General features: G+C 55.6%; 1 protein-coding gene across 9 annotated transcripts in view; it reads right to left on the bottom strand.

Moving 5' to 3' along the window:
* TRPV2 (transient receptor potential cation channel subfamily V member 2) overlaps nucleotides 1-22,330 on the bottom strand; it is a 28,994-nt gene extending 6,664 nt beyond the window's left edge. The window contains exons 1-12 of one of the 9 annotated variants that reach the window (XM_082374082.1): nucleotides 12,169-12,383; nucleotides 10,516-10,749; nucleotides 8,415-8,548; nucleotides 6,711-7,004; nucleotides 5,802-6,100; nucleotides 4,123-4,296; nucleotides 3,618-3,773; nucleotides 2,978-3,073; nucleotides 2,026-2,163; nucleotides 1,463-1,594; nucleotides 1,264-1,330; nucleotides 844-1,169 (exon numbers count right to left, since the gene is read on the bottom strand). In XM_082374082.1, the coding sequence (XP_082230208.1) occupies nucleotides 844-1,169; nucleotides 1,264-1,330; nucleotides 1,463-1,594; nucleotides 2,026-2,163; nucleotides 2,978-3,073; nucleotides 3,618-3,773; nucleotides 4,123-4,296; nucleotides 5,802-6,100; nucleotides 6,711-7,004; nucleotides 8,415-8,548; nucleotides 10,516-10,715 (2,016 nt within the window). In that variant the 5' untranslated portion in view covers nucleotides 10,716-10,749; nucleotides 12,169-12,383. Of the gene's footprint in view, nucleotides 1-843; nucleotides 1,170-1,263; nucleotides 1,331-1,462; nucleotides 1,629-2,025; nucleotides 2,164-2,977; nucleotides 3,074-3,617; nucleotides 3,774-4,122; nucleotides 4,297-5,801; nucleotides 6,101-6,710; nucleotides 7,005-8,414; nucleotides 8,549-10,515; nucleotides 10,750-12,168; nucleotides 12,387-22,317 lie in introns of those variants that run through there. The other 8 variants (XM_082374080.1, XM_082374081.1, XM_082374077.1 and 5 more) reach the window with 8 other exon arrangements.
* Between the last annotated feature and the right edge of the window lie 2,597 nt (nucleotides 22,331-24,927).

Below are 24,927 nucleotides of genomic sequence, written 5' to 3' on the forward strand. Positions count from 1 at the left end.
GGTTTGATTACCTATGTGGTGTCAGGCCCTGCATCCCTCTGAGTCTCTTTCCCCGCTTACAGACTGAGGCCAATATGCCTTGGGTGGTTGCTGGGAAGTCAGCATGTGACGAGCGCCCTACAGTTCCTTGCGATTGCATCGTTACAGGTTCTAGAATTCCCCCAGGTACGGAACATCACCTGTGCCTGCTGCTATCACACAAACGAGCTGGGGGCGGGGGGCGGGCACAGAACCTTGCAGGTGAGGCTCAGAGAAGGTAAGGGGCTTGCCCAAGGTCAACGGTGAATTGGTCACACAGTCCAGCCCCCCGGGCGAGGTTCACCCTGCACCAACTGCCTAGGCCCAGCCCCGACCCTCCCCAGTCAAGCAGCAGCTCTTGCTTCCACTGCAGGCAGGTGTCACATCAGCTCCCAGCTACCCGAGCCCCTGCTCCCCCAGCTCCTCCAGGCTGGGCCAGCTCCGGGATCGCGCATCCCGCCTGCCTTGTCCACCAAGCCGACCCCACGGAACAAGCGACGAACACAGGAGGGGGCTGTATGAGGGCGGGGTCTCCGTCTTGTTCTCTGCCGGGTCTTTAGAGCCTAGAACTGTGCCTAGCCCTGCACTAGGCTCTCAGGAAACACTTAATACTAATGACAATGGTGACTAACACACTGAACACCTACTGTGTGCCAGGCACCGCCCTCAGGCCTTCCTGCAGCCTCTCGGCAGCCCCGCGCAGGAAGGAGAGGACGAGGGAGGCCCCCGTGAGGGCCGCACCCACGTGGGGGCCCAGCTCGGTGGGTTGTGCGCGCTCCCGCCGGGCCCAGAACACTGGAGGGGACGGGGCGCCTGGCCGGGCACCTGCAGCTTCCAGATGCTCCAGCTGTCGCTGGCGACGCTGGTGACAGTCTCGTTCATGAGCGCGATGAGCATGTTGAGCAGCAGGACGTAGGTGAGCAGCACGTAGGCCAGAAGCAGCAGCAGCACCGCCCCGCGGAAGCGCAGCCGGTCCTGGAAGGCCAGCTCGCCCATGCCGACGGTGAACTTGAACAGCTCCAAGGCGGCGTCCAGGATGCCCTCGTACGGGGCCGTGCTGCCCTCCTTGTCCCCCTCGCCCGCCGCCTCCGTGCTGTTGGAGCCCGCGGGGGCCCCGGGGTCCTGGGCCTCCCGGCTCAGGCTCACCAGTGCTGAGAAGAGAGGCAGGGGGGTCCTCAGCCTGGGGAGACCAGCGGGCAGCCTCGAGGCGGGGCAAGGAGTGGGTGGGGGACGGGGGGCCTTTACCTACAGCGAAGCCGAAAAGGAAGACTAAGTAGACCAGGAGGAAGCGGAGCAGGTCCCGCAGGATGACCTAGAAGGCACGAGCCGGTGGGTGGTTCAGCTTGGGGGAGGCACCTGCCTGCTGGGCCCACAGGGAGCCCCCCCGGGGTGCGGTGTCCAGCCCTGCCCGGTCTGGCTGCACGGGGCTGCCCCTGCCTCTCACCTTCTGGATCATGACACTGTAGATGCCCGTGTGCTGCAAGCCGCGCATGTAGTACAGCAAGTTCACCCAGCCCAGCGCCAGCGAGCACACGTGCAGGGGCAGGTACCACTCGATGGCCAGGAAGCACAGCACCTGGGACAGCACGGCGAGCAGCGCCTGGACCAGGCTGCGTGGAGGCAGGGCGGGCTCAGCTCGCAGGCCTCCTGTGGCCGGCGCTGGCCCCCGCTGCCTCGCCCCCCACGCCCTCAGAGATGAGAAGTTTCGCCTCTGGGACTGGATCCAAGCATCCTGACCTCCACCTCGGGCAAGGCCTTCAACCCCCGTGGGCCTCAGTTCCCTTCCCCGTACAACGGGGGTAACAGTAATAACGCCCGGCTCGGAGAGTGTCGGCGGGGATTCAGGTAGACACGCATGTGAAGACTTCAGGCTCCACTGGTGCAGAGCGGGGGCTCGGTCGATGTGACTATCATGCTCGGGACCCGGACCGGACAGCAGCCCGACTCCGGAGTCTGGCCCGCGAGCTGCTCCCAGCCTCCTGGAGCTCCCTGGCCCAGGGTCCTCACCCCCAAAGCCAGCCTGGTGCCCCCTCCCAGGCAGGAGACAGGGGAGGAGGAGTGAGGCCACACGTACAAGAGGATTTCAAAGTAGCTGTCCATGAACGAGATCCAGATGAACAGACGGCGCCTCCAGAAGTACCACAGCTGCGGGGGAAGGAGGAGGACAGGCCGTGACACCTGCTCTCCAGGCCACAAGCAGCCCCGTTGCCCTCAGGGCCGCCGGCCGCCCTGCTTGTAAAAGCCTCGCCAGGACCACCTCAGGGGCTCGGGCGGCAGCTTTGAACTTTGGGGGTGCTCGTGAGTCCTGCTGATAGCTGAGAAAGTTTGGACCCTGTTTCCAAAAAGTGCAGACACCCAGACCATGGCAGGGGCCTCCTGTCTCCCTGTGGATCCAGGTGGAGAACTCGCACTCCATATGGTGAAAGAGGCTCCTTTCCCTTCCCCTCCCTGGCCTCACGGGGACCACCGGGTGCTCCAGCCAACCTGGCCTTGGTGCCTAAGTCCTGCCCACTCTCAAAGACTCACTCAACGAGTCTCAGTGCCACGGCCAGCCTGTCTCCTGCAAGCTGGCAGCATCTTCTCCTGAAGAGGCCGTGCTGGAGGCACTGGGCTGAGTTCCCCCTGCCGCCACCCTTCTGTGCTCCCCAGGTGAGGAATGAGCCAGGGACCTGGGGTCGGGGGCGTCCAGCTCCATTCCCATGGGAGCAGAGCCGGCACTGCCAAGGAATCATAGGAGATACCTGCTGCCCCGCGGGCACCCCAGAAAGCACAGCAGGGAGGGTACCCAGCCCCAAAGGCAAGGCCGGAACCCTCGGCCCTCAGCTGCCCTGAGGCTGGCCAGGATGGGACCAGGTGTGGGATTCAGTTTCCCATAAATGGAGGGACTGTCGTGAACTCACTCCCAGGCTTCTTGTAGCAGAATTCCAGGTTTGGGGTGGGGGATGGGAGGAGCCCTCACCTGGCCCATGAGGATGTTGGCCCCCACGACCAGAATCAGGATGTGGCCCAGCAGCAGCACGGAGTTCCCAGCGGTCACCTCCAGCGGGAGGAAGTCCTGCACGAAGACACACTCGGGTCGGGCCTGGGGTCCCCTCCCGGCAGCTGCCCTCTGACAGCGAGGCTGGGGGCCCATTCCTCGGGAGAGCTGTGGGGAGGCCCCCAGAGCAGCAGAGCGAACACGGGCTCTGGAGCCAGACTGCCTGGGTTCAGATCCCAACTCCACCACTCACAGCCCGTGTGACCCTGGGTAAGTCCCTTAAACTCTCTGTGCCTTCCTTCCCTCAACTGTAAACTGGCGATGATAAGAGTTCATCATCTCAGAGGGTTGCTGTGAAATTAATTAAATACATTAACACACGTCGTCAATCACTTGAATACTTTCTCACGTGTGCTGTACACTCAGTAAGTACTATTACTGTTGTTGTTACTACTATGTTGTTACTTCCATATCATGACCAGCTGTGTAAGCGCCGTGGGCGGACCACCAAGCGGTAAGGCCTCCCGTCAGCATTTGCAGGACGGGGTTGTAATCCCTGCCCCATCTTCTGCCAGGGTTGTTTCCAGGAGGCCTCCCCAGGATGTGCCCCTCCCTGCCTTGCCTTGTCCAGGGGAGGCTGGTGGTAGGTGACAGCGGTGAAGATGGACACGTAGGTCAAGTAACACAGGAAGTTGAACAGGAACCTGGGGAAGAGCAGATTCCACTTCGCCTGCAGCAGTTTGTTCAGCGGCTCCAAAACCACCATTCGGTGCCGGTGCTGGGACGGGAAGGCGAGAGCCAGAGGCGCATTCAGCGAGTACATGCGGAGGCACCAGGGGAGAGCGGAGAGGGCGCGGAGCCCCGAACGACCCCTCCCCGCCGGCCGCCACCCCACCCTCATGGCTGTGGAGTGACCAGTCCAGAGCAGGTGCTGGTCAACAGAGAGGCCCCCGGTGTGACCCCCGTGTCGGGTGGGACCGGCGGCCGGGTTCGCACGTGCAGCCACACCCCGACTGCTCGGTTAAAGGGCGGGAGCGGTCCTGCAGGCAGCCCCCAGCGGTGGACCTTGCAGGGAGCTCTGGCAGGCCCTCTGCGCACACCGCCGCCCCGGGGTGAAGCAGGCTCACCGGGCTTTGGCAATGGAAGGCGATGATCTCCAGCACGGAGTTCTCCTCGCAGCTGTCCACAGAGGCCAGGTCATACAGCGACACCCGCACGGGCCCGTAGGACCACTCCGTGAACTTGCGGGAGAGGGACTGGCTCGGCTCCAGGAACTCCCGCTGCAGGATGTGTCTGAAAATCTGCAGGGCAGGCACGTGAGCTTGGCCTGCACAGAGCTGCCCACCGCCCAGACACGCGAACACGCCCTGCACCCGCGGGTCCTTGCGCGTATGAACTCTTACACAGGTCCACGCACACTCAGCCAACCATGCAGACACTCCCACCCACCCGCCCATGCCAGCCTGCCTCTTCCTTCCGCACTCCTGCCCCAATGCCTCTCTCCTGGACACTCATATGGCCGAGGGACCCCCAATCCAAGGGTCCTTAAGGCCCCATGAGATCAGAGGCTACCAGCTACACACGTGTGTGCACGTTTGTGGCCAGAGTCTCGAGCTTTCAACAGACTAGAAGCCACCCCTAACCCGGACAGGTCCAGAAGCAATTTGGTTTTACAAATGCGGAATGCTGGGGAGGCTTCCCAGATCGGGGAGCGGCTTCCACAGGCCACACAGTCGTGCCTCTAGACGGCAAAGAGAGGTACCCACACCCCCGGGACCTTGGAGGGCAGGAAAAAAACATAAAACTTCCACTTACGTTTATTTTTATCTTAACCTTTAAAAATACCTGTGTTCTAAGCATTGGGCCCTGTGTCAGCTGTGTGGATTGTAAGCTCCCCTAATAATAAGGATCAGACAACAGGAAAGTCGTTTGGGAAAAAAGTAAAGCTGGATCATGCTTTTTTGTTGTTTTTGCCGAGCGGCTCTTAGTTCCCCAACCAGGGATTGAACCCGGGCCCTCGGCAATGAAAGCAAAGAGTCCTAACCATTGGACCACTAGGGAAGTCCCTCGTGCTTACTCTTTATAAGAGTAACCTATAACTTTCAGATAAAGTTTTAGGCATTAAAAATCAAGCTGCAAAAGAAAAGTCTGGAAGCAAATATGGATATGGAATATACACATTCACGTGCACATATACACATGCACACAAACACACACAGTTTTAAAACCTTGTAGAAGGAATTAAGCAATAGCAAAACCAAGGAAAAGATAATAACACTTGGATACATACAAATGTAAAAATTCTGTGTAGCAAAAAATGCCATAAAAATTTTTTTAACGTTGAACTGGGAGAAAAATTTGCAACTGTTATAGTAAACAAAATGATGATACGTTCGTTATCAAGAACACTTAGCCATCAATACGAAGAAAACCTGAGAGCAAAGAACATGAGAAGACTGTCTCCTAATCAAGAAACCCAAGTGACTTAAAAAAACAATCCCTGGGAGTTCCCTGGTGGTCCAGTGTTTAGGACTTGGCGCTTTCACTGCCGTGGCCTGGGTTGAATCCCTGATCAGGGAGCTAAGATCCTGTAAGCTGCGCAGCCAAAGATAAATAAATAAAATAAAATCCCTGTTTTAAAATGTAATATATTCATTCTGTAACTCACATGTAATTTATCAATAAACACACACACAGGAGAGGTGCATGCTGAAACTGTTCTGAGCTAGACACCACCTCAGGCTCTTTCTGCAGAAATCCCGGGTTGAGTCCTGCTGCTTCCTGGAAAGGGGGGCTGGCCACTCACCTCAATTTTGCCCTCCTTGGCGGCCAGCTTCAGGGGCGTGAGGCCCTGCAGGTTGGGGATGTCCTCGAGCTGCACCGTGGGGCAGAGGCGGGCCCCCGCCTGGAGCAGCCTATCGTACATGTGGGTCACCAGCTCCGTGTTCTCGGCCGAGTTGTCTGCGATCATCACCAAGGCGTGCAGGGCCGTGTTGCCCAGCGAGTCGGTGGCCTGCAGGCTGGCGGGCTGGTGCGGGTTCTCCAGGAGATAGGTCACCACATCCCACTGCTTGGTGCACGCAGCCAGAGAGAGGGGCATCTCGCCTGGGGGCCGAGGGGACAGCTTGGGCCTCGGGCCTCCCAGCGTCCACCCGCCTGCTTCTCACGCTCCCTGGACCTCATTGAGGCGGGTCAGGCGCCCACAGGAGAGAATACGCACTGCCTTGGGGTCCCGGGCCCACCCAGGCCAGTGCAGTGAGCGGAGAAGGCCCCGGGCCCCGCATCCTCCTAGAAGCCCCAGTCAAGGTGGCTCTGTCCAGCTCTGACCCAAGGGAGAGGGGCCCAAAGCTCTTTACCATCTAAGGGAGCAGAACGGGAGCCTGCCAACCAGGGTTCCCGCCCCCCTGCCTCTTTCTCTTTTCTTTGCCGGGGCCCAGACACCCCTTTCTCCAGGCCCTGTCTGGTCAAGTCTCATCACACACCAGTTCTACGCCCCCGTTCCCCTGCCCTGGTCTGAGCTCATGTGTGGCGAGCTTCCTTGGCCAGACAAGGATAAAACACCTCTTAAGACAAACTGCTTTTGCAGGCGGCCTAGCTATTAGAAGCATGAGCCTCAGGGTCAGACTGATCTGGGTTTAAGGGTCACATTAACCCTGTGACCTTGGGCAAGGCCTTACCCCCTCTGCAGCTCAGTTTATCCAAGAAGGCTCCTCACCGAAGTAGAAGCAGGTCTCTTGTCTCTTCTTCTGGAAGAACTGGCCACAGGCCTGGGCATGCACATCAGCCCCATTCTCCACCAGGAGCTTCACACACGGCAGGCTCCTCTTCTCGATGGCGATGTGCAGGGCGCTGTGGCCTTGGTAGTACTCATCTGTGCACTGGGCGTTGACCAGAGGCCGAGGATTGCCGGAGTCCCGGTCAATCTGCAGCAGCGGCTCAATGCAGGCGTTGGTCCCGTTCCGAAGGTTCAGCACGGCCTTCATCAGGCATGTCTTCCCCGTGGAGCCCTCTGTGGGAGGAGGGGGGGCCACTGCGGTGCTCAGGCCACCCACCCGCCTGTACAGTGAGCCCATGCCCCAAAGCACCCCGGCCGGCTGGAGCCCAGCCATGCTGCAGGGAGTTAAGCCTCCAGCCAACAGGTGTTAGAATACCAATAGGTATGACTACAGTTTCTGCCCTAGAAATTAAGTTTCTAAGACATAGTTCGTCATGTGTGCAACACTGTCTACACGAGAACATTTGGAGTAGTATTTCTTTTTTTTTTAATGTATTTATTTATGGCTGTGTTGGGTCTTCGTTGCTGCGCGCGGGTTTTCTCTAGTTGTGGTGAGTGGGGGCTACTCTTCGTTGTGGTGTGTGGGCTTCTTATTGCGGTGGCTTCTCTTGTTGCGGAGCATGGGCTCTAGGCGCGCGGGTTTCAGTAGTTGTGGCATGCGGGCTCAGTAGTTGTGGCTCATGGGCTCTAGAGCACAGGCTCAGTAGTTGTGGCCCACTGAACCAGGGATTGAACCCGTGTCCCATGCATTGGCAGGCAGATTTTTAACCACTGCGCCACCAGGAAAGCCCCTTGGCCTCTCTTAACCTCAGTTTTCCTCACTGTAAAATGGGACCATTCCAGGCTTATTGTAAGGATCACATGGAATTATATACAAAATTCTCAGCCCACAGAGGGCCTAGCACACAGCGTGTTGAGGCCAAAAACTACACGCAACCTAAACGGCCACTAATAAGTGGTTAGTCAAGTAAATTGTGGTAAATGTACAGGATGGGAAACTCTGCAGGTTGTTACAGTGACTGAGTTAGAGGCCTGTGTACTGAAATGGACTAAGTTGGGGGAGAGCCCATTACAAGCACATCATTATGTATTTACATCAATGGCATGACCCCATTTATGTAAATGTATGCCTAATGTATTTAAACAGTTTGAAAAGATGTACCCCAAATCATTATCAGGGGTCCAGGATGACAGGCTGTTTTTACCCTCAGCTTTATACATTTCGTTACTATTTGAACCTTCTAGAAGGCACACATGTTCTTTTCCTAATCAGATATCCCCAAACAATACAGATATTTAGATCTGGGGCAAAGAATGCTCTGAGATGGATAAAGTGTAAGGTACGTGTATTAGATCTCAGCGATGCTGTGACTGAAAAAGAGAGAGAGACAGGGAGAAGCTGCACTGAGGAAGGCCGTGAATATCCACCCATTCGGCCAGTGAAACGGCTGAGGCGGCAGAGGCAGGCTGGGAGCCGGTGCGGCGAGTGGAAGGGGGAGTCAGCAGGGCCCCTGCAGTCGTTCTGGCAGGAGGGCTGCTAGAACACCGCCCCTCCTCGCCCCTCAGCTGCTGACTGGTCACCACGAGCCGGCGGCCTGGTCTCGGCACAGCACACGGCGGCTCCGGCCCAAGCAGCAGGCCTACCTGTGTACTCCGAGTCCGTGAGGTACTTGCTGGTCCGGCGCAGGTACTCTGGTAGCCCCACCAGGTCCTCGGGGACCCCCCGGGCCACCGCGCTGAAGAGCCGGTCACGGTCGAAGCGGTTTGGGTCTGGCTGGCTGTGGGGATGTGGTTTGTGACTGACGCTGCAGGAGAGCCCTGGGTCCCCAGAGAGTCCCGCTTCCCAGGGAGCCTTTTCTGGGGCCCAGGAGCCCCACGGGAGCCTTTTGAGAGCCTCTACGCACCCAGGCAGGCCAAGGAGACCGCAAGCGCTCAGACCCCCGGAGGAGGGGCCCGGCTGGGGCACCGGCCACGCCTGCTGGCTGCAGGCACCCCCTGTCATTCGCCAGGTGCCCCGCGGCTCGCAACAGGTTCACTGTCCATTTCAGCACAGGAGCTCCTCGTGGCTCTTGAGCTGGGCTCTGGGGCGGGGCGGGGCGGGGCCACCGGAGGTGACCACGGACTGTTGGGGGCCGTACGTGCCGCTGGCCTCCACCAAGAAAATCAAGAAAAGCCCCACGTCCTCTCCGAAACCATCTATGGCCGAACGACGGAGTACCTGCCCCTTTGGCCCTCACTTCTGCCCTGCGTGAGTAAGCTCTATTTTTTCCATCAGACAAACAAGGAGGTAGAGTAACTTTCCCAAAGCCGCATGGTGCAGAGCTCACGGGCTGTGGGGTGCTTGCTGTTCAACCAACTCTGGACCCCGACTGCCCACCCCAGAGAGACGCCAGGCTGGACAGACGGAGGTTTCTCAGAGGCGTGGGGTCCAGAGCGGACACCAGACGCTCACAGAATTTTCTTGAGAAGCCACACCTCTGCGAAAGGCCCCAGGAGGGGCCGGTAGCCCTTCTGAATCCAGCGTGTGTGGGCATCCCCGCCTGGGCTGTCACTGGGGCTCCCGGTACCACGACCAGCAGATATGAAGGGACAAGAAAGGGGGGACGGTTTGATGCTTTGGGGACCCTCAGGCCTGCCATGGAATGGATCAACCAAGAAAGGGGTGGGGGCTCTGATGAGTGGGGGGATTACTGGATCAGTCATGGTTTAAGCCATGATCACGTGACTGACAGGGCAGGAAGCTGCCTGGCCAGACGCAGCATCATCCGTCCAGCAGACCATGCGGCCAGGACGTGACCAAGAGGTCACTGCGGCTGACTGGGGAGTCCCGTGGGCAGTCCGGCCGGGCGAAGTGGCTATTTGGACAAAGCACTTCCTGTCACAGGGCGGCATCACGGTCCTGGGATAGGGAGGCCCCGCGGGAGCACAGATCGAAGCACCAAAGGGCATCGAGGGGCCGGTTCTGTCTCGGGCAGGGGACCCCGCTCCCAGGAGCCTTGCAAGCACCCTCTCCTGCCCTGGTCTGAACCTGACCTTGGTCCCGCAGCACAAACAGGACAGGCGGCTCTGGGCTGGGAGGCCGAGGCTGGGGGCAGAGTCCAGGGCATGAGCAGGGAGGGAGGGGCTTCCCTGGCAGAGTGCTGCCTGGCCCAGGCAGGTTCTCCAGCCTCGTATGTCAGACCTCACACTGCGGGGATCCAGGTGCACCCTTCCCCCACACCCACAGGACTGGAGGTGGCGCTCCTCCGAGAGTGGCTCCCACAGTCTGAATTAGAAGACATCACGGGAAGGTCACAGTGAAGGTGGCTCCGAGCAGGAGGCCACCGTCCTCAAGCCCCAGAGTCCACGACCCCAGGGCAACAGGTCCAGCCTTGGAGCAGAGCCCGGGAACACCCGGGACATTTCCACGTGTCCTTGATTCTCTTGGCCTGGAGCGTGGATCTTGCTAGCACCCCCCGCAGGGCCTGTGGCTGGGAAGGGGACGGCACCAACAGGGGGCATGCCGGGAGGTGAAAGAGTATGTCCCTACAAGAAGAACACAACCTCAGGAGACAGAAGGCCAAGAACGGGGAAGGTTCTGGAAGGAGCAACCCCAGAGAGCAGAGCAGGGTTCAGGAGCCATCAGAGCCAGACCCAGGACCCCCAAGGCTGTGGCACAGGGGCACTGGGGCGGGGCTAGGCCACCCAGTCTGACTCTGCTGGCGGTGAGCCCCCCGGGCTCCCCCGGCCCCGCTTGCTGCCTCACCTGGCACCTGCCCCCTTTCGGAAGCTGAGGTTCACTTTGATCTGAGGCGAGAAGTTCCGGTCCTCGCCCTGGAATGGTGACTCCATGGGGGGCGGCCCGGCACCACCGCCCAGTTTTCCTCTGTCCACCTGGGCACCACTTTCTTGGCCTCCATCTGACGTCTCGAGCCTGAAAGCGGGAGGGCGGGAGGGCGAGGCCATCCTAAGGCACGGCTGCTCCTTCTGGCTGGAACCTCTGTGGGGACGGAGGTGTCACAGGCATGCGCTCCTCCCAGTAGGCGTGGGGGTAGGAGGGCTGGCTGAAGCCCGGCCCAGAGAGGGTTAGAAGCTGGGTATAAGCAGACCAGCCGCCAGCGCGCGAGCCCAGCCCAACAGGAGCGGGGAGGGGAGCAAGAGGAGGGAGGACAGGATCTGTTGGAGGAACAGGGCCCACAACTGTCCCTGACTGTCCCTCTGGGACTTCCTGATCTCTGAGAGGCCACAGCCCCTGGTCCGAAAACATCTGTGTTAACAGCACACCCCTTTCTCTACACAACATCTTGCCCAGTGGCCAATACTTACATTAAAAAAAAATGCAGTTTTGGGTGGGGCAGGTCACTCAACCTCCCACACAGTGGGTGTGGGGTGCCCTGGGGAAACCGCTGGAAAACCCCTGGCCTATCAAACCCCTCATTTTGCTGCCAGGAGGACTAGGGCTCAGAAAGGGGAAGTGACTTGCCCAAGGTCCCAGGCTGCTGGCACAGCCTGGTCTGAAACCACCTCGGCCTACCGGGACGTTCTTCTTCAGGTCTCAAAACCTTTCGGGGCCCGTCTGTACTTTCAGTCTCTGAGGAGTGCCACCTCTCTGTGCCTTAGGGTCTCTAGGGGCTTCACAGCAGGAGGGAGACGCCTCGCTGGTGCCCAAGCTCCCCTCACCCAGCAGCTCCCCGACAGGCCCGAGGCCAGGCGGGGGAGCTCAGCTCAGGGCACCACCTCGACCTCCCGGGAGAGCAGAAACCACAGCCGCCAGCGCTCGCCAGGGCGGGGCCCCAGGGCGGGGAGGGGGAAGCCCCGGGGGGCCCCCCCAGTGGGTGGGCAGAAAGAAGGAAAAAGAGTCCGAGTTGGGGAGGGGGGGGAGACAGCGGGGCTGGCGGGGAGGAGAAGGGGGCAGGGAGCAGAGCAGAGCTTGGGGACGGGAAGCGGAGGGTGGGAAGGTCAGGGCCTGGACCATCTTCTGCGCGGCTTCAGCCCCGGGGCGGAAGGACGGCGGGGGGCATCTTCCCACAGCAGCAGGAGAGGCCGGGGCCTGTCGACTGCCTCATCATGCAGTTTCGACCCTGCGTCTTTCTGCCCACCCTGGGGCGTCCTTCCCGGCCACACGCCATTTAGCCTGGCTGATGTCCCCAGCCCCTCACCATTCTGCCTCCCAGCCCACTGCTCCCAAGTCTCCGCAGCAACAGCTGTCTGCCCAGCCGCTGGACCCCCGGACCCCCCATCCTCCCGGCCGGGGAGGAAGGATCTGGTAGGCCAGGTGGAGAAGAGAGCCGGAGCCCCTCAAAGACCCTGGCTCAGGGCTGGGGGAGCAAGGCGCCCACCCGGGCTTCCCGGCCGCCACCCTTCACCGTCAGGATTCGGGGCCCGGGCCCCTGGGAAGCCCGCATCATCCCTGACTCACCGGCTCGGCGGAGGCTGCGCGCGGCGCGTCCGGGCGGGCGGCGGGGCTGCCGAGGAAGTGCGGCCCGGAGGGGCGCGGGCTGGCTGGGAGCCCCGCGAGCCGGCTGGGTCCGTCGGCGTTCCGCACGCTCAGCCCACCCGCCCGCCCGCCTGGCCGCAGCGGGGTCAGCTCTCCCTCGGCGGGACCCGCTGGCCGGGAGACTGACCCTCCGGACCATGGGCCACACCCTCTCTGGGGAGACACGCCCCTCCTCCCACCCGACCCCACCCCACTGCCTGCCGCTGAGGCCCCCAGATGCGGGGGGGCAGTCAGAGGCAACCCTTGGGTGCGGGCCCTGCCTCGGGGGGAGCTGGCGTGTCGCGTGGGGCGGGGAGGGGACTCGCCCCACTGCACACGGACATCCACCCCTCCCCTTCCCCACCACTTGCCCCCCAGCGGCCATGTGGCTCAGCCTGGGAACTGGTTTACCCGTCGCAGGGCAGGGAGAGCTGATGTGGACGCCCCCCGGAGAGGAGAGACTCAGCCCAGCACCTCCCCCTGGAAATGCATCCCGCCCACCCGACCTTCCGGGGCCTTCCCCCAGCCCCCCAGGCCCCCAGCCAGGGGCCCTGACGGCCGCTGCCTTCCTTCCCTGAGCTAAAGGCGCTTCCAGCACCAGCCAGCAGGGGCGGACAGGAGGCCGGCCTGTGCTTCGAAATTAGACCTCCCTTCCAGACCAGCCCTGGTCCAGACTCAGCGCTGGGGCTTGGGGACGCAGCCATCATCCAAGTAAGTATCCAGCCCTAGGTCACCTCCCTCTCCCTCACTCCTAAAATCCAAGCCGTCAGGAACCCCACACCCCCAAACCTACCAATTTGTCTCTATCTCTGCCTGATGCAAGCAACTATCATCCCTGCCGGGGAGACCACAGCTGTCTTCAAGCTGGTCTCCCTGCTTCACTCCTGTCCCCAGCACCCCCATAATCGATTCTCCTTACAGCAACGAGAGTGATCTTTCAAAAATGAAAACCAGATCACCTAACTCCCCTCCCCCCAACTGGTGGCTTCCCTCGACACTTGGAATAAAAGGCACGGTCCATACCAAGCCGGTGCAGTCTGGAGGCCCTTCTCCACATTCCACCTTCATCTCTGATTGAAAGTACACACTACACTCTAGTGTAAACACCTGTGCTGTCCAATGTAAGGTCACCAGCCTCAGTGGCTATTTAAATTTAAGTCAGTTACAATAAATCAAACATTCAGTTCTACAGTGACATTAGCCACATTTCAAATGCTCATAGTCACATGTGGTTAGTGGCCGCCACATTGGATAGCACAGAGATAGAACTGTTCCATCATCGCAGAGAATTCTATTGCACAGTTCTGCTCTAGACATTCTGAACACATTTCAGTCTCTCCCGATGCCATGCTCTCTTCTGTTGCCTCCAAGCCTCCAAGACTTTGCACAAGCTGTTGCAACTGCCAGGAACACACACACACACACACACACACACACACACACACACACACATGCTGCCTTGCTCCAGCCAATTCCGACCTCTCTGTTTAAACATCACGTCCTCTGGGTAGCCTTTCCTAGACCCTGGACTGGGTTGGGGGTCCCCACTATGTGTTCCATGACACTTTGCATTTCTCTGATCATAATTCATTGTCCAGTATTGTTAACATTTATTTAATCATCTGGCTTCATCTTTTTTTTTTATAAATTATTTATTTATTTTTGGCTGCGTTGGGTCTTCGTTGCTGCATGTGGGCTTCTCATTGTGGTGGCTTCTCTTGTTGCGGAGCATGGGCTTCTAGGCCCACGGGCTTCAGTAGTTGTGGCTCACTGGCTTCAGTAGCTGTGGCTCGTGGGCTCTAGAGCGCAGGCTCAGTAGTTGTGGCGCACAGGCTTAGCTGCTTCACAGCATTTGGGATCTTCCCAGACCAGGGCTCGAACCCATGTCCCCTGCATTGGCAGGCGGGTTCTTAACCACTGCGCCACCAGGGAAGTCCCGGCTTCATCTTTAACAATAACAGATGCCTTGTGAGCAGTCACTATGTGCCAGACGCTGTGCTAAGTGCTTTACGTGCAACTCTCAGAGCAACCTTATTTCACAGATGAAGAAACTGAGGCTGGGTAAGAGTAGATACCCTGTCCAAGGCCACGTGGCTGCGAGGTGACAAAGCAAAGATTCAAATCCAGAGCCACACCTTTACCCACCAAGCTCTCCAAGAGGTGAGATGTTGCTTTTTTTTGCTGTATCTCATCACCCAGCACAGCGTCCAGCCCCCAGTTGGTGCTCAGGAAGGCTTTGAATTATGATCATAATGCAGAGGGCATTACTGTGCTGTCGGGGAAAAATTAAAGAGTAAGTGGAGACCCTTGAGTCCTTCAGAGGCATCACCACATCAGGTGACAATGACAGTTGGGCAGACAACTCTAATTGCAAATCAAGTTTATAAAAAGTTCTCAGATTATCAGTCACCAGGAAGATGCAAATCAAAAACCACAATGAGATACACTTGACACCCACTAGGATAGCTATAATTAAAAAGACAGATAATACACTACATTGTAAATCAACTATACTTGAATAAAATAAATTTTTAAAAAAGACAGATAATAGTAAGTGTTGGTGAGGATATGGGGAAGTTGGAACCCTCATACACTGCTGGCAGATTATATGGTGCAGCCACTTTGGAAAACAGTCTGGTTGTTCCTCAAAAAAATTAAACATAGAGTTACCATATGACCCAGCAATTCCACTCCTAGGTAAGTACTCAAAAGAAATGGAAACTTAAGTCCACACGAACACCTGTACGCAAATGTTCACAAGAGCATTATTTATAATAGCCAAGTGGAAACAACCCAAATGTCCATCAGCTGATGAATGGATAAATAAAATTCTCTCCATACAATAGAATATTATTCAGCCGTAAAAAGGAATGGAATAATGATACGTGCTACAACAGGGATGAACCATGAAAAACTTAGGGTAAGTGAAAGATGCCAGTCACAAAGGATTTATATAGCATGATTTCATTTATGTGAAATGTTCAGAATAGGGGACTCTACAGAGACATAAAGTAGATTAGTGGTTGCCTAGGGCAACAGGACTTGGGGGGTAATGGGAAGCTGAAAGGCTTCTTTTGGGGGTGATGAAAAATGTTCTAAGTTTGATTGTGATGATTGTTGTAAATATGCCAAAGGCCATTGAATTGTATGCTTTAAATTAAAGAACTATATGTGAATTTTATCTTAAAGAAAAAAAAGGTCCTCTGAGCAGAGAATGCCTGTGTTTTTAGTCGGAAATGAATCAAGCAGAGAAACACAGCTTTCTCAATTCCAATGCCACCGGACTCATGTTTCAAAAAGCTTCAACCAATCCAGTCTCCATGCAAGGAAAATCTCCCCCAAGCAGTCTTTAGGCTCAATCTTTCCATGTGTTTCACTTCACACTTAGTAACTTTTTGTAAAGGCATGTTTTTTCACTTGAATTGATTTTCAGAGTCGATTTTTAACAAAAACAAGTGAGAGGTTCAAAAAATGTGCAGCAGGGGACTTCCCTGGTGGTCCAGTGGTTAAGACTCCGTGCTTCCACTGCAGGGGGCATGGGTTCCATCCCTGGTCTGGAACTAAGATTCCACATGCCGCGCAGCCAAAAAAAGAAAAAAAAAGAGAGAAAGAAAAAAGTGCAGCTGACATATCCTTTGGAGAGGGGAACTAAGGGTGGAGGGTGGGAAGGCAACTTCCTTTTTGATATGCATCATTTGGACTATTTAATTTTTTACCACTGCCTTTAGAAAAACAAATATGGCATCTCTTGCAGAGTTAAAACAAACAAGCAAACAAAAAAACCCAACTCAACTGTGCAAGATGTCTAAAGCCTGTGCATAATTAATGTAAATTCTAAAGAGAGGTGGGAGAGGGGGGTCCAGAGTGGGAAGGAGGGAATTGCTCTGGCCTCGGAGGGAGGGGAGGGTGGGACTTGGAGGGGAAGCGGGGTGCACAAGCCAGAGCCTGCACCTTTGCTTCTCCCAAAACTTGGTCCAGAGCCTGGGCTGGGCCTGTTTACTGGCCAGATGCAGCCTCTCTGAGCAGCTTTGTGTCTGAGACTGACAGAGAAGAAATAGAAATAAGCCAGTTTAGGAGGCTAGACAGGCTTCCTGGAACAAGGGAGACAGGGACTGGAGTTGAGCAGAATCGTACTGGGAGAGGAGAATACTAGCTGTGGTGGCCCTGGCCCTCAGAGGGCCACGGAGGCCAAGGGTGCCTCCTGCAGGAGAAGGGGACCGAAGTCCTGCTGGTCTGGGTGGGACCCTCCTGGCCTGGGAGGCTTCTGGCTCTCAGGGAAAGCGAGCTGCCCCTTCCCACACGGGCTCAGCGCCCCGGAGGCCACTGCTCAGCCAGGCCCAGATGTGGGGCCTCTCTCCCGGGACCCAGAATAACCACAGCCAGGCCGATGGCCAAATCCGGGGGCCCAGTCCCAAGCGCATAGCCTCTGGGGAATTTCTCCGACCTCGGGCTGGATCTGGGCCCGTTCTCAACAGACCCCGCTATCGGCTAACGGATGTCTGATTTTACTACCGAAAAGACCGGGAGAGAAGGATATTCTGTCGTCTGGGAGACAAAAATAGAGAAAGGGGGGGGTGGGGAGGCGGAGGCGAGATAAAGACGGGGCAGAGAGAGGAAGCTCTGGTTAAAGGGACAGAGTCAAGACCGATAAGAGGGGCACAGCCTGAGGCCAGATAGGCAGGCCAGAACCGGCGACAGCGACAGGAGAAAGACCAGACGCAGGCTGCGTCAGCCTGGACCAAGGAAGCATCAGATAGCCTGACCAAGACAAAGGATGAGCCGGGATGCGTCCGAGGTCGAGCCAAAGAACCCGCGGTCGAGCACCGAGGGGTGAATGCCAATCAGGAGACCAAGCGGGTGACGCAAAGGGCCCGCCTCCACGCCTCAGCCACGCCCACACCCGCGACCCCTCCCCTCCGCGCCTCAGCCACGCCCACACCCGGGACTGCCCCACCTCCGCGCCTCAGCGTCGCTCGTCACCCAGTTTCCCGAGGGAGCCCCTCCCTTTGCGTCCCCTCAGTTACCCGCCCAGGTGAGGCCCCGCCCCTTTCCCCGACGCGCCGCGGGAGCTCGGTGACCGCGGTCCTGTTGGGGCTGCCAGGTAAGGCCGCGGTAGGAGCGCGGCAGAGCCTCCCCGCGGACGCCCCCCGCCCCCTCCCCTGTCACAGCGCGGGAGTGCGGGCGTCCGGGCTGGGGCCCCTGCCTCCGTGCAGGGGAGCGGGTGCGCGTCCGCGGGGCGCACCCAGCGGGTAGGGAGGCACCTGCCTCGGGCTCTCTGGGCGCGGGCAAAGCTGGAGGCACGCGCTCGAGCCGGCGCCTCGCAGGCGTTCTCTTTTTTACGCCCCACCTCCACGCTGGGAGGGAGATCTGTGGGCGTCTCCGTTTCCGAGAAGCGGAAACGGAGTCTGAGGGGGTGAAGTTAACTGCTCGCTCGCGATTACAGCTCAGTTCGCAGGTGATGGCGGTGGGATTGGAAGCAGGCGGTCCCGTCTCCCTTTGCGTTCCCATCTCTTTTTTTTTAAAAGTCAGGTTTATTGTAGTATAACTTACACCCTTTAAAACTTTAATGTGCTTTGTAATTTTTAAGAATTTACACCCCTTTAAGGCCAACAGGTCAGAGAGTTTTGACAGAAATATACAAGCATATGACCACCACAGTGGTCAAGATACAGAACGTTGCCGTCACCCCAAAGGGTGCTCTGGTGCCCCTTTGCCCGCCCCTCCCCCTCCGCCCTGCTCTGGTAACCACTGATGATTTCTGTCCGCTACGTCTGCCGTCTCCGCAGTGTCATGTGAGTGCAGTCACACGGTATGTGTCATGCCTGGCTTCCTTTCAGGTCCCACATGTCTTGCTTTTGCTGCAGTTCCCCTTGGCAGTGTCTGACCACCTCCCAGGCCCCTAGACTTTGAGGAAAGTTTGTTGTCCCTGCCTGGGGCTAGTGCAGGCCTGGAAAGGAAGGATGCTTTGAAGGTGCCTTAGTCCATTCAGGCTGCTACCACGGACTAGGTAGCTTATAAACAACAGACATTTATTTCTCTTAGTTCTGGAAGCTGGGAGTTCAAGTCAAGGCCCCAGCATGGTCACCTACTGGTGAGGGCCAGGATGGCAGCCAGGGCCTTCTCCCTGTTTCCTCACCGGATGCAAGGACAACACCCCTCTGGGTCTCCTTTATCAGGGCACTAATGTCATTCATGAGGGTTCCATCCTCCTGTACTAAGCACTTCCCAAAGCCCTACCTCCTAATTCTGTCATCCTGGGCAATAGGATTTCAACCTGTGAGTTTTGGGGGGCACACAGACTTTCAGACCACAGCAGAGGGAAGGACAAGTTGACTCAAGAACCGGGGACAGGAGTGCAGAACAAGGGTTTAGGACATTTCAGAAATGCCACTCACATTTAGACTTTATCATGTAAGTCGTGGAGGGTGAGTTAGAGTTGAATGTTAGACCCTCCCTCAGAGCCCCAGCGTGCCCCAGGGGGCTGCCTCAATGTTAAAAACCTCAATGTTAAAAAAGGTTGTTGGCCAGAAAGGCTGAGTGTCCAGGCCAGCACAGCCTGAAAGCAGCACTTGGGTCCAGAGAGTTGGAGCGAGAACAGGAAAGCTTATGCATCAGAGTCTCCTTTGTTTCTCTGCGTGGTCTCCTTTGGTCCCAGTTCCACTTTTTCTGTTTGTTTTGGGGGTATCTCTGCCTTTCATGGAAGAGGCTCTCGAATGTCTGGCACCAGAAAGCCAGCTGTGTGGATGGGGCTTCACTGAGCGTCCTCCGTGGGTGATGTCACAGTTCCCACAGCTTAGCAGACAGGTGTCCACTTCATTCCCCCCGGTCAGCAGGTTCTCCTCGGTGCTTGGGTTCCCAGGGCACTAGGTCTCAGCTTCTCTCCTGAGTTACGAGGGGCCATCCGCCGTCCATGGCGCAAACACTGCTGGCCGTGCCTCTGCCTGGTCCTTGTGGATTTACATCTTTTTTTTTTTTTTTTTTTTAATCTTCTATGATCACTTTAGAGGGGCTTGGGGAGGAAGCCATTTTTAAACCATGGTTGTGATGTTTTATTTCTTTTTTTCAAGACAATCTGAAGTCATCCCCACCCCCTCTGCCCACAGAAGGTGAAGAAGTTGAAGTTGGGACAATGTGCAGACCACCCTTTGGAGGTGTTTCATTACACAGGGAAGCAGGGGGGTGGCCCAGTAACCGCAAGGAGACATGGGGTCAAGGTGGGGGGTGATTGTTCGTTTAAAGATCAGCTGTCCATGAAATGACAGATTCTGTTTGTATGCTGATGCACGTCCAGTGGTCAGTGCAGGGGGGAGGGTACCTGCAAGAACAGAGACCTCGGGAAGGTGAGAGGATGGCCCAAGTGGAGGCTTTCATCTCTGTTCACGGAGCGAGAAAAGGAGTCAGGTGGTCCAGGTGTGGACAGGTTTCAGGCCAAGGGTGGGAAGGTCTAGTGGCCGGTGTTTCCTCAAAGAAATGTGAGGTCAGGGTCACCATGTGGGAGTAAGGGTGTGGGAAGGTTGGAGAAACAGAGCCTGTCACCTCTTAGAGAAATGGAGGAGAACTGCAGGGCAGTGTGCAAACCCCTTTGAGTTTTGTCGTCATGAATTTAGAATGAAGCCAGTCAGCTGAGGCGTGTGATACCCTCCCCCGAAGGCAGGTGCAGGACTCTTCCAGGCTTCAGGTTTTGCTAGGTGACTAGGGAAGAGGAAGAGGTGTGTTTCCAAGGGAGGGTATATGCAGGGATCAGACCCTCTCCTCCCTCCCCCACCCCAGCAGCTCCCAGGGCCCTGGGTACCTCAAGGCTAAAGGGGTTCCCAGCCTCTCTTGTAAATAAGCCAGGTGCCACGTGACAGCTGGTGCACAAATCTGCCCGAGCCTGAGAAACTCAGGGAGAATGTCAGAGAAGGAAAAAGAAGGGCTTTCCAGAGGCTGAAGTAGGGGACGTTAATTAACCTCCAACCCAGAGAGCTGACCCTGCCCAATAAAGGACTCATGCCAGGGGCTGGGGCTCTGAATTCACTTCTGTACCTCAAATCTGCAGAAGTGCCAAGGCTCTACCCAGTTCTGAACTCATGTGTGCAAAAGTTATTTTAATTCTGACTTCAATGGTTGGCTTTATGAAAGTATTTCCTCTTTTTCTTTGCTCTTAGCTATATATATTTTCCTTTTTTCTTTTTTTTTTGGCTGCGCCATGTGGCTCACGGGATCTCAGTTCTAATTAGAGTTTTTGTCTTTTTTGGATATATGCCCAGGAGTGGGATTGCTGAATCAAATGGTAACTCTATTTTCAGTTTTTTAAGGAACCTCCATCCTGTTCTCCATACCCTCTCCAGTATTTGTTATTTGTAGACTTTTTGATGATGGCCCTTCTGACTGGTGTGAGGTGATACCTCATGGTAGTTTTAATTTGCATTTCTCTAATAATTAGTGATGTTTTTTAAAAATTTTATTTATTTTTGGCTGTGTTGGCTCTTCGTTGCTGCACACGGGCTTTCTCTAGTTGCGGCGAGCGGGGGCTACTCTTCGTTGCGGTGCGCGGGCTTCTCATTGCAGTGGCTTCTCTTGTTGTGGAGCACGGGCTCTAGGCACATGGGCTTCAGTAGTTGTGGCAGGTGGGCTCAGTAGTTGTGGCTCTCAGGCTCTAGAGCGCAGGCTCAGTAGTTGTGGTGCACGGGCTTAGTTGCTCCGCCGCATGTGGGATCTTCCCAGACCAGGGCTTGAACCCGTGTTTCCTGCACTGGCAGGTGGATTCTTAACCACTGCACCACCAGGGAAGTCCCAATTAGTGATGTTATTAGTTAGTACATCTTTTCATGTGCTTCTTGGGCACCTGTATGTATTCTGTGGAGAAATGTCTATTTAGGTCTTCTGCCGATTTTTTAATTTTTGTTGAGCTATATGAGCTGTTTGTATGTTTTGGAAGTTAAAACTCTTGTCAGTTGCATCATTTGCAGATATTTTTTCCCCTTCCATAGGTTGTCATTTCATTTTGTTGATGGTTTCCTTTGCTGTGCAAAAGCATATAAGTTTGATTAGGTCCCATTTGTTTATTTTTGCTTTTATTTATTTTGCCTTTCCTCCCCTCCATTTTTATCTCCTTCTTCCAGGACTCCTATTTTCTAAATGTTACCACTTCTACTTTTATCCTCCATATCTCTTAGCTTCTGTTTTATATTTTCTGTTCCTTTGTTCTTTCTTTTTTCCTTTTGGGGAATTTCTTTTTTTTTTTTTTTTAAACGTTTCTTTAATTAATTAATTTACTTATATTTATTTATTTATTTATGGCTGTGTTGGGTCTTCGTTTCTGTGCGAGGGCTTTCTCCAGTTGCGGCGAGCGGGGGCCACTCTTCATCGCGGTGCGCGGGCATCTCACTATCGCGGCCTCTCTTGTTGCGGAGCACAGGCTCCAGATGCGCAGGCTCAGTAATTGTGGCTCACAGGCTTAGTTGCTCCGTGGCATGTGGGATCTTCCCAGACCAGGGCTCGAACCCGTGTCCCCTGCATTGGCAGGCAGATTCTTAACCACTGCGCCACCAGGGAAGCCCCCTTTTGGGGAATTTCTGTTCTTCCAGTTGACTAATTCATTCTTCAGCTATCTAATTCATCCATTCAAGAGAATGTTTAAATATTGTTTTTTAGTCCAATTATTACGTATTCAACCTAGTCTCTCTTATTGGTTCTTTTTGATGTTTCTGTTTTCTTGTTTTGTAGTTCCAATAGCTTCCTTATATCTTTTAACATGTTTATTAATCTAATTTAAAATTCTTATTCTGAAGATAATGCAGTGTGCAGCTTTTCTCTTGAAAGTGGTGGTGTCCTTAACCTGTGGGATCTGACCTGTCTCCAAGTAGATAATGTCAGAATTTAGTTAAATTGTAGGACACCCAGCTGGTGTTGCTGAATTGGTTGGTGTTGGGAAAAAAAAAAAAAAACAACCTCACATTTGGTGACCAGAAGTATCAGACGTGCCGTACCTGAGAGCAGAGGAGGTTGCCATACTATATCCTCTGGGTATATTCTGTTCTGTCCGCAGGCCCCAACGAGCTCAGCGCATGGGGAGTAGATAAACCCCAGAGGGAGGCTCCAGAAAAACACAGCCAACCACCCCTCGACCCACAGAACAACCCCTCCAGGCCTGTTTTCACACTGTGCTCTCCAGAGGGAAGCAGCATTAGGAGGGCTCACCCCTACAGTGTCATCCGTTAGGCCTGGTTGTTTGGAGGGGGGATGAGTAGGCAGTTGCCGAAATCAGTCAGTCCCAGCCTGTTTTTCTCAGCATCTCCCAAACGCAGGAGGTCTGGGCCGCCCTGATTTGGCTCCAGAGGCCTGGAGCGGAGATCAGAGTCAGTGGAGGGGTGGCAGCAGGTACTGCGTGTTCCAGCGCAACGGTGGGGCAGAAGCAGGAGCGAAGCCAGTCCTCCATTTCATCGTCCCAGTTCAGAGCAGCACGTCGCTCCCCAGCACCGCGGGAGACTTTCACACCCTCCCCTCTCCTGGGGAGGAGCCCTCAGGGCGCCTGACCCTGACCTAGCTTGGTATTTATCACCCCTGGTAAATGGGGATGTCACAGGGCTCTTCCACTTGATGACTGAGCGTGTTTGTCTGGGCGGCCTTAGCACTTTGCACAGGGTAAGAAGGACCAATTTTTTTTTTTCCTTTTTTAAAAAATTTTTTTAATTGAAGTATAGTTGATTTACAGTGTTGTGCTAATCTTTGCTGTACAGCAAAGTGACTCAGTTATACACATATAGACATTTTTTAAAATACTCTTTTCCATTCTGGTTTATCCCAGGAGATTAGATAGAGTTCCCTGTGCTCTACAGTAGGACCTTGTTGTTTATCCATTCTACATGTAATAGTTTGCATCTACTAACCCCAGACTCCCAGTCCGTCCCTCTCCCTCCCCTCCCAGAAGGACTAATTTTATTTCTACACACGTGAGGCTTTGGAGTAAGACTCAGAACTCATATCCCCAGGAGATGTTTAGGCCCGGATTCACACAGAGCTGTTCGGCCCCATCTTTCCAGATGGAAGTGGTGACATTTGCTGATTTCTGGGTGAGCCCAAACCATGCGCCACAGAAAGTTTGTGTCTCCGCCTTCTGCCCCTTACATTCTGTGTTCCTGGGTCACCCCAGAGAGCCTGCACAGATGGTGTATTTACTTTGGGGTATGTCTTCAGGCGTGGGCCCCGTATTTCACTATAAATCTCCATGTGAGGAGACCCATGTCAGGCCCCACTCACCTGAACCCCGTGGCCAGAGCGTGGAGCCGCGCTGCGCTGCGCTGGCCTGAAATACAAGTGGGGAGGGCAAAGCTGGAAGTGCGATGAGTGACTTATTGTAGGTGGGTGACGTGAGTCTGCAGGGGAGCAGCCTCTTAGAGGAAACCATCAGCACTTCAGTGGGACTGAGCGGCCTCCACCTGCCTTCTTGTGGTTTTACAGAAAAGAGGAGAGGAGGTCGCAGAGGTTTCAGCGTGGGGGGGCGGGTGCCAGGGGAGCGCAGAGGATGCGACGTGCAGAGCCTTCCGGCCCCCGCCGCACCCCTTCAGCCTCTGTCTTCTCGCCTTGGAGGTCTCTGTCTGTCTCAGCTCCCTGCTCACGCCCTTGGGTGGCTCGGGGCCTTGGTCCCTCCCGAGGTCCTGGCTGGTGTGGGGACAGGAGCCTCCAGGAAGAGCTCGGGGGAGGAGTAGGATCATCTAAAAGGCCGTCAGAGCCTCTGAATTTAAGTATTGGCTGCAAAAAGAGAGCAGGCCGCTTCAGCTCCTAAAGGTGATTACGCTCAGGCCTGATGCTCAGAAAAACAGCTTTCACCGGAGTGGGAGGGGTCGGGGTGCCGATTCTCAGAAGCCAGGGCAAAGCAGGAGGTATTGGAGCTGCCAGCTAACCCACATGTAGCAGGGAGGGAAGGCCGAGGGTTACGGAAGGGGAGAGCATTCTCCCTGGGAAGTAAGGCCTTCTTTGGGTAAGCCCCAAAGGCCCTTTTCTCTCCCAAATGCTGAAGCATCCTCTTTGCTGGATGCGATGGTCAGGATTTTCCACTCTGACTCAGGGTGAGCAGAGCAGTTCTGAAAACGAGAAGTCTGAAGAAAGGCAGGCTGAGCAGAGCCAGGCCTCCATCGGCCCTGCCCCTGCTCCAGAGCCTGCTGTGGGGATGGATGTGAACTTGCTGCTGCTTTGAGGAGCAGCCTGAGTTCTGGGACCAGGTGGCCCTGCTGGCCCAGCCCCTCCACTCCTTCAACATGTGGTCCGCACCTCTTGAACACTGGCCTTGAGGGATGGAGGGAAGGCCCCCAATTTTCAGAACAGCTCCCTCACTTCTTTGGCCCAGAAATCATAAAGAAAAAGATTGGCAGATTCTTTTTCAAATCCAAAACTTCGGTCTTTACAAAGACACCATAAACAAAAAGTGAAATAACCCTCTGAAAGACACTATCACAATTATAACAGAAAAATGATTACTTTTTAGAATGTATAAGGCGGTCCTACAAATTAATAATAAGAACGGGCAAAGATGTGAACAGGTAATTTGCAGTACAAATTAATGTCAAAAAATGCAAAAAGGGGCTTCCCTGGTGGCGCAGTGGTTGAGAATCTGCCTGCCAATGCAGGGGACACGGGTTCGAGCCCTGGTCTGGGAAGATCCCACATGCCACGGAGCAACTAAGCCTGTGCGCCACAACTACTGAGCCTGCGCATCTGGAG

This window comes from Balaenoptera borealis (genome assembly GCF_965194805.1).
Source record: "Balaenoptera borealis genome assembly, chromosome: 20".
In the NCBI taxonomy this organism is placed as follows: domain Eukaryota; kingdom Metazoa; phylum Chordata; class Mammalia; order Artiodactyla; family Balaenopteridae; genus Balaenoptera; species Balaenoptera borealis.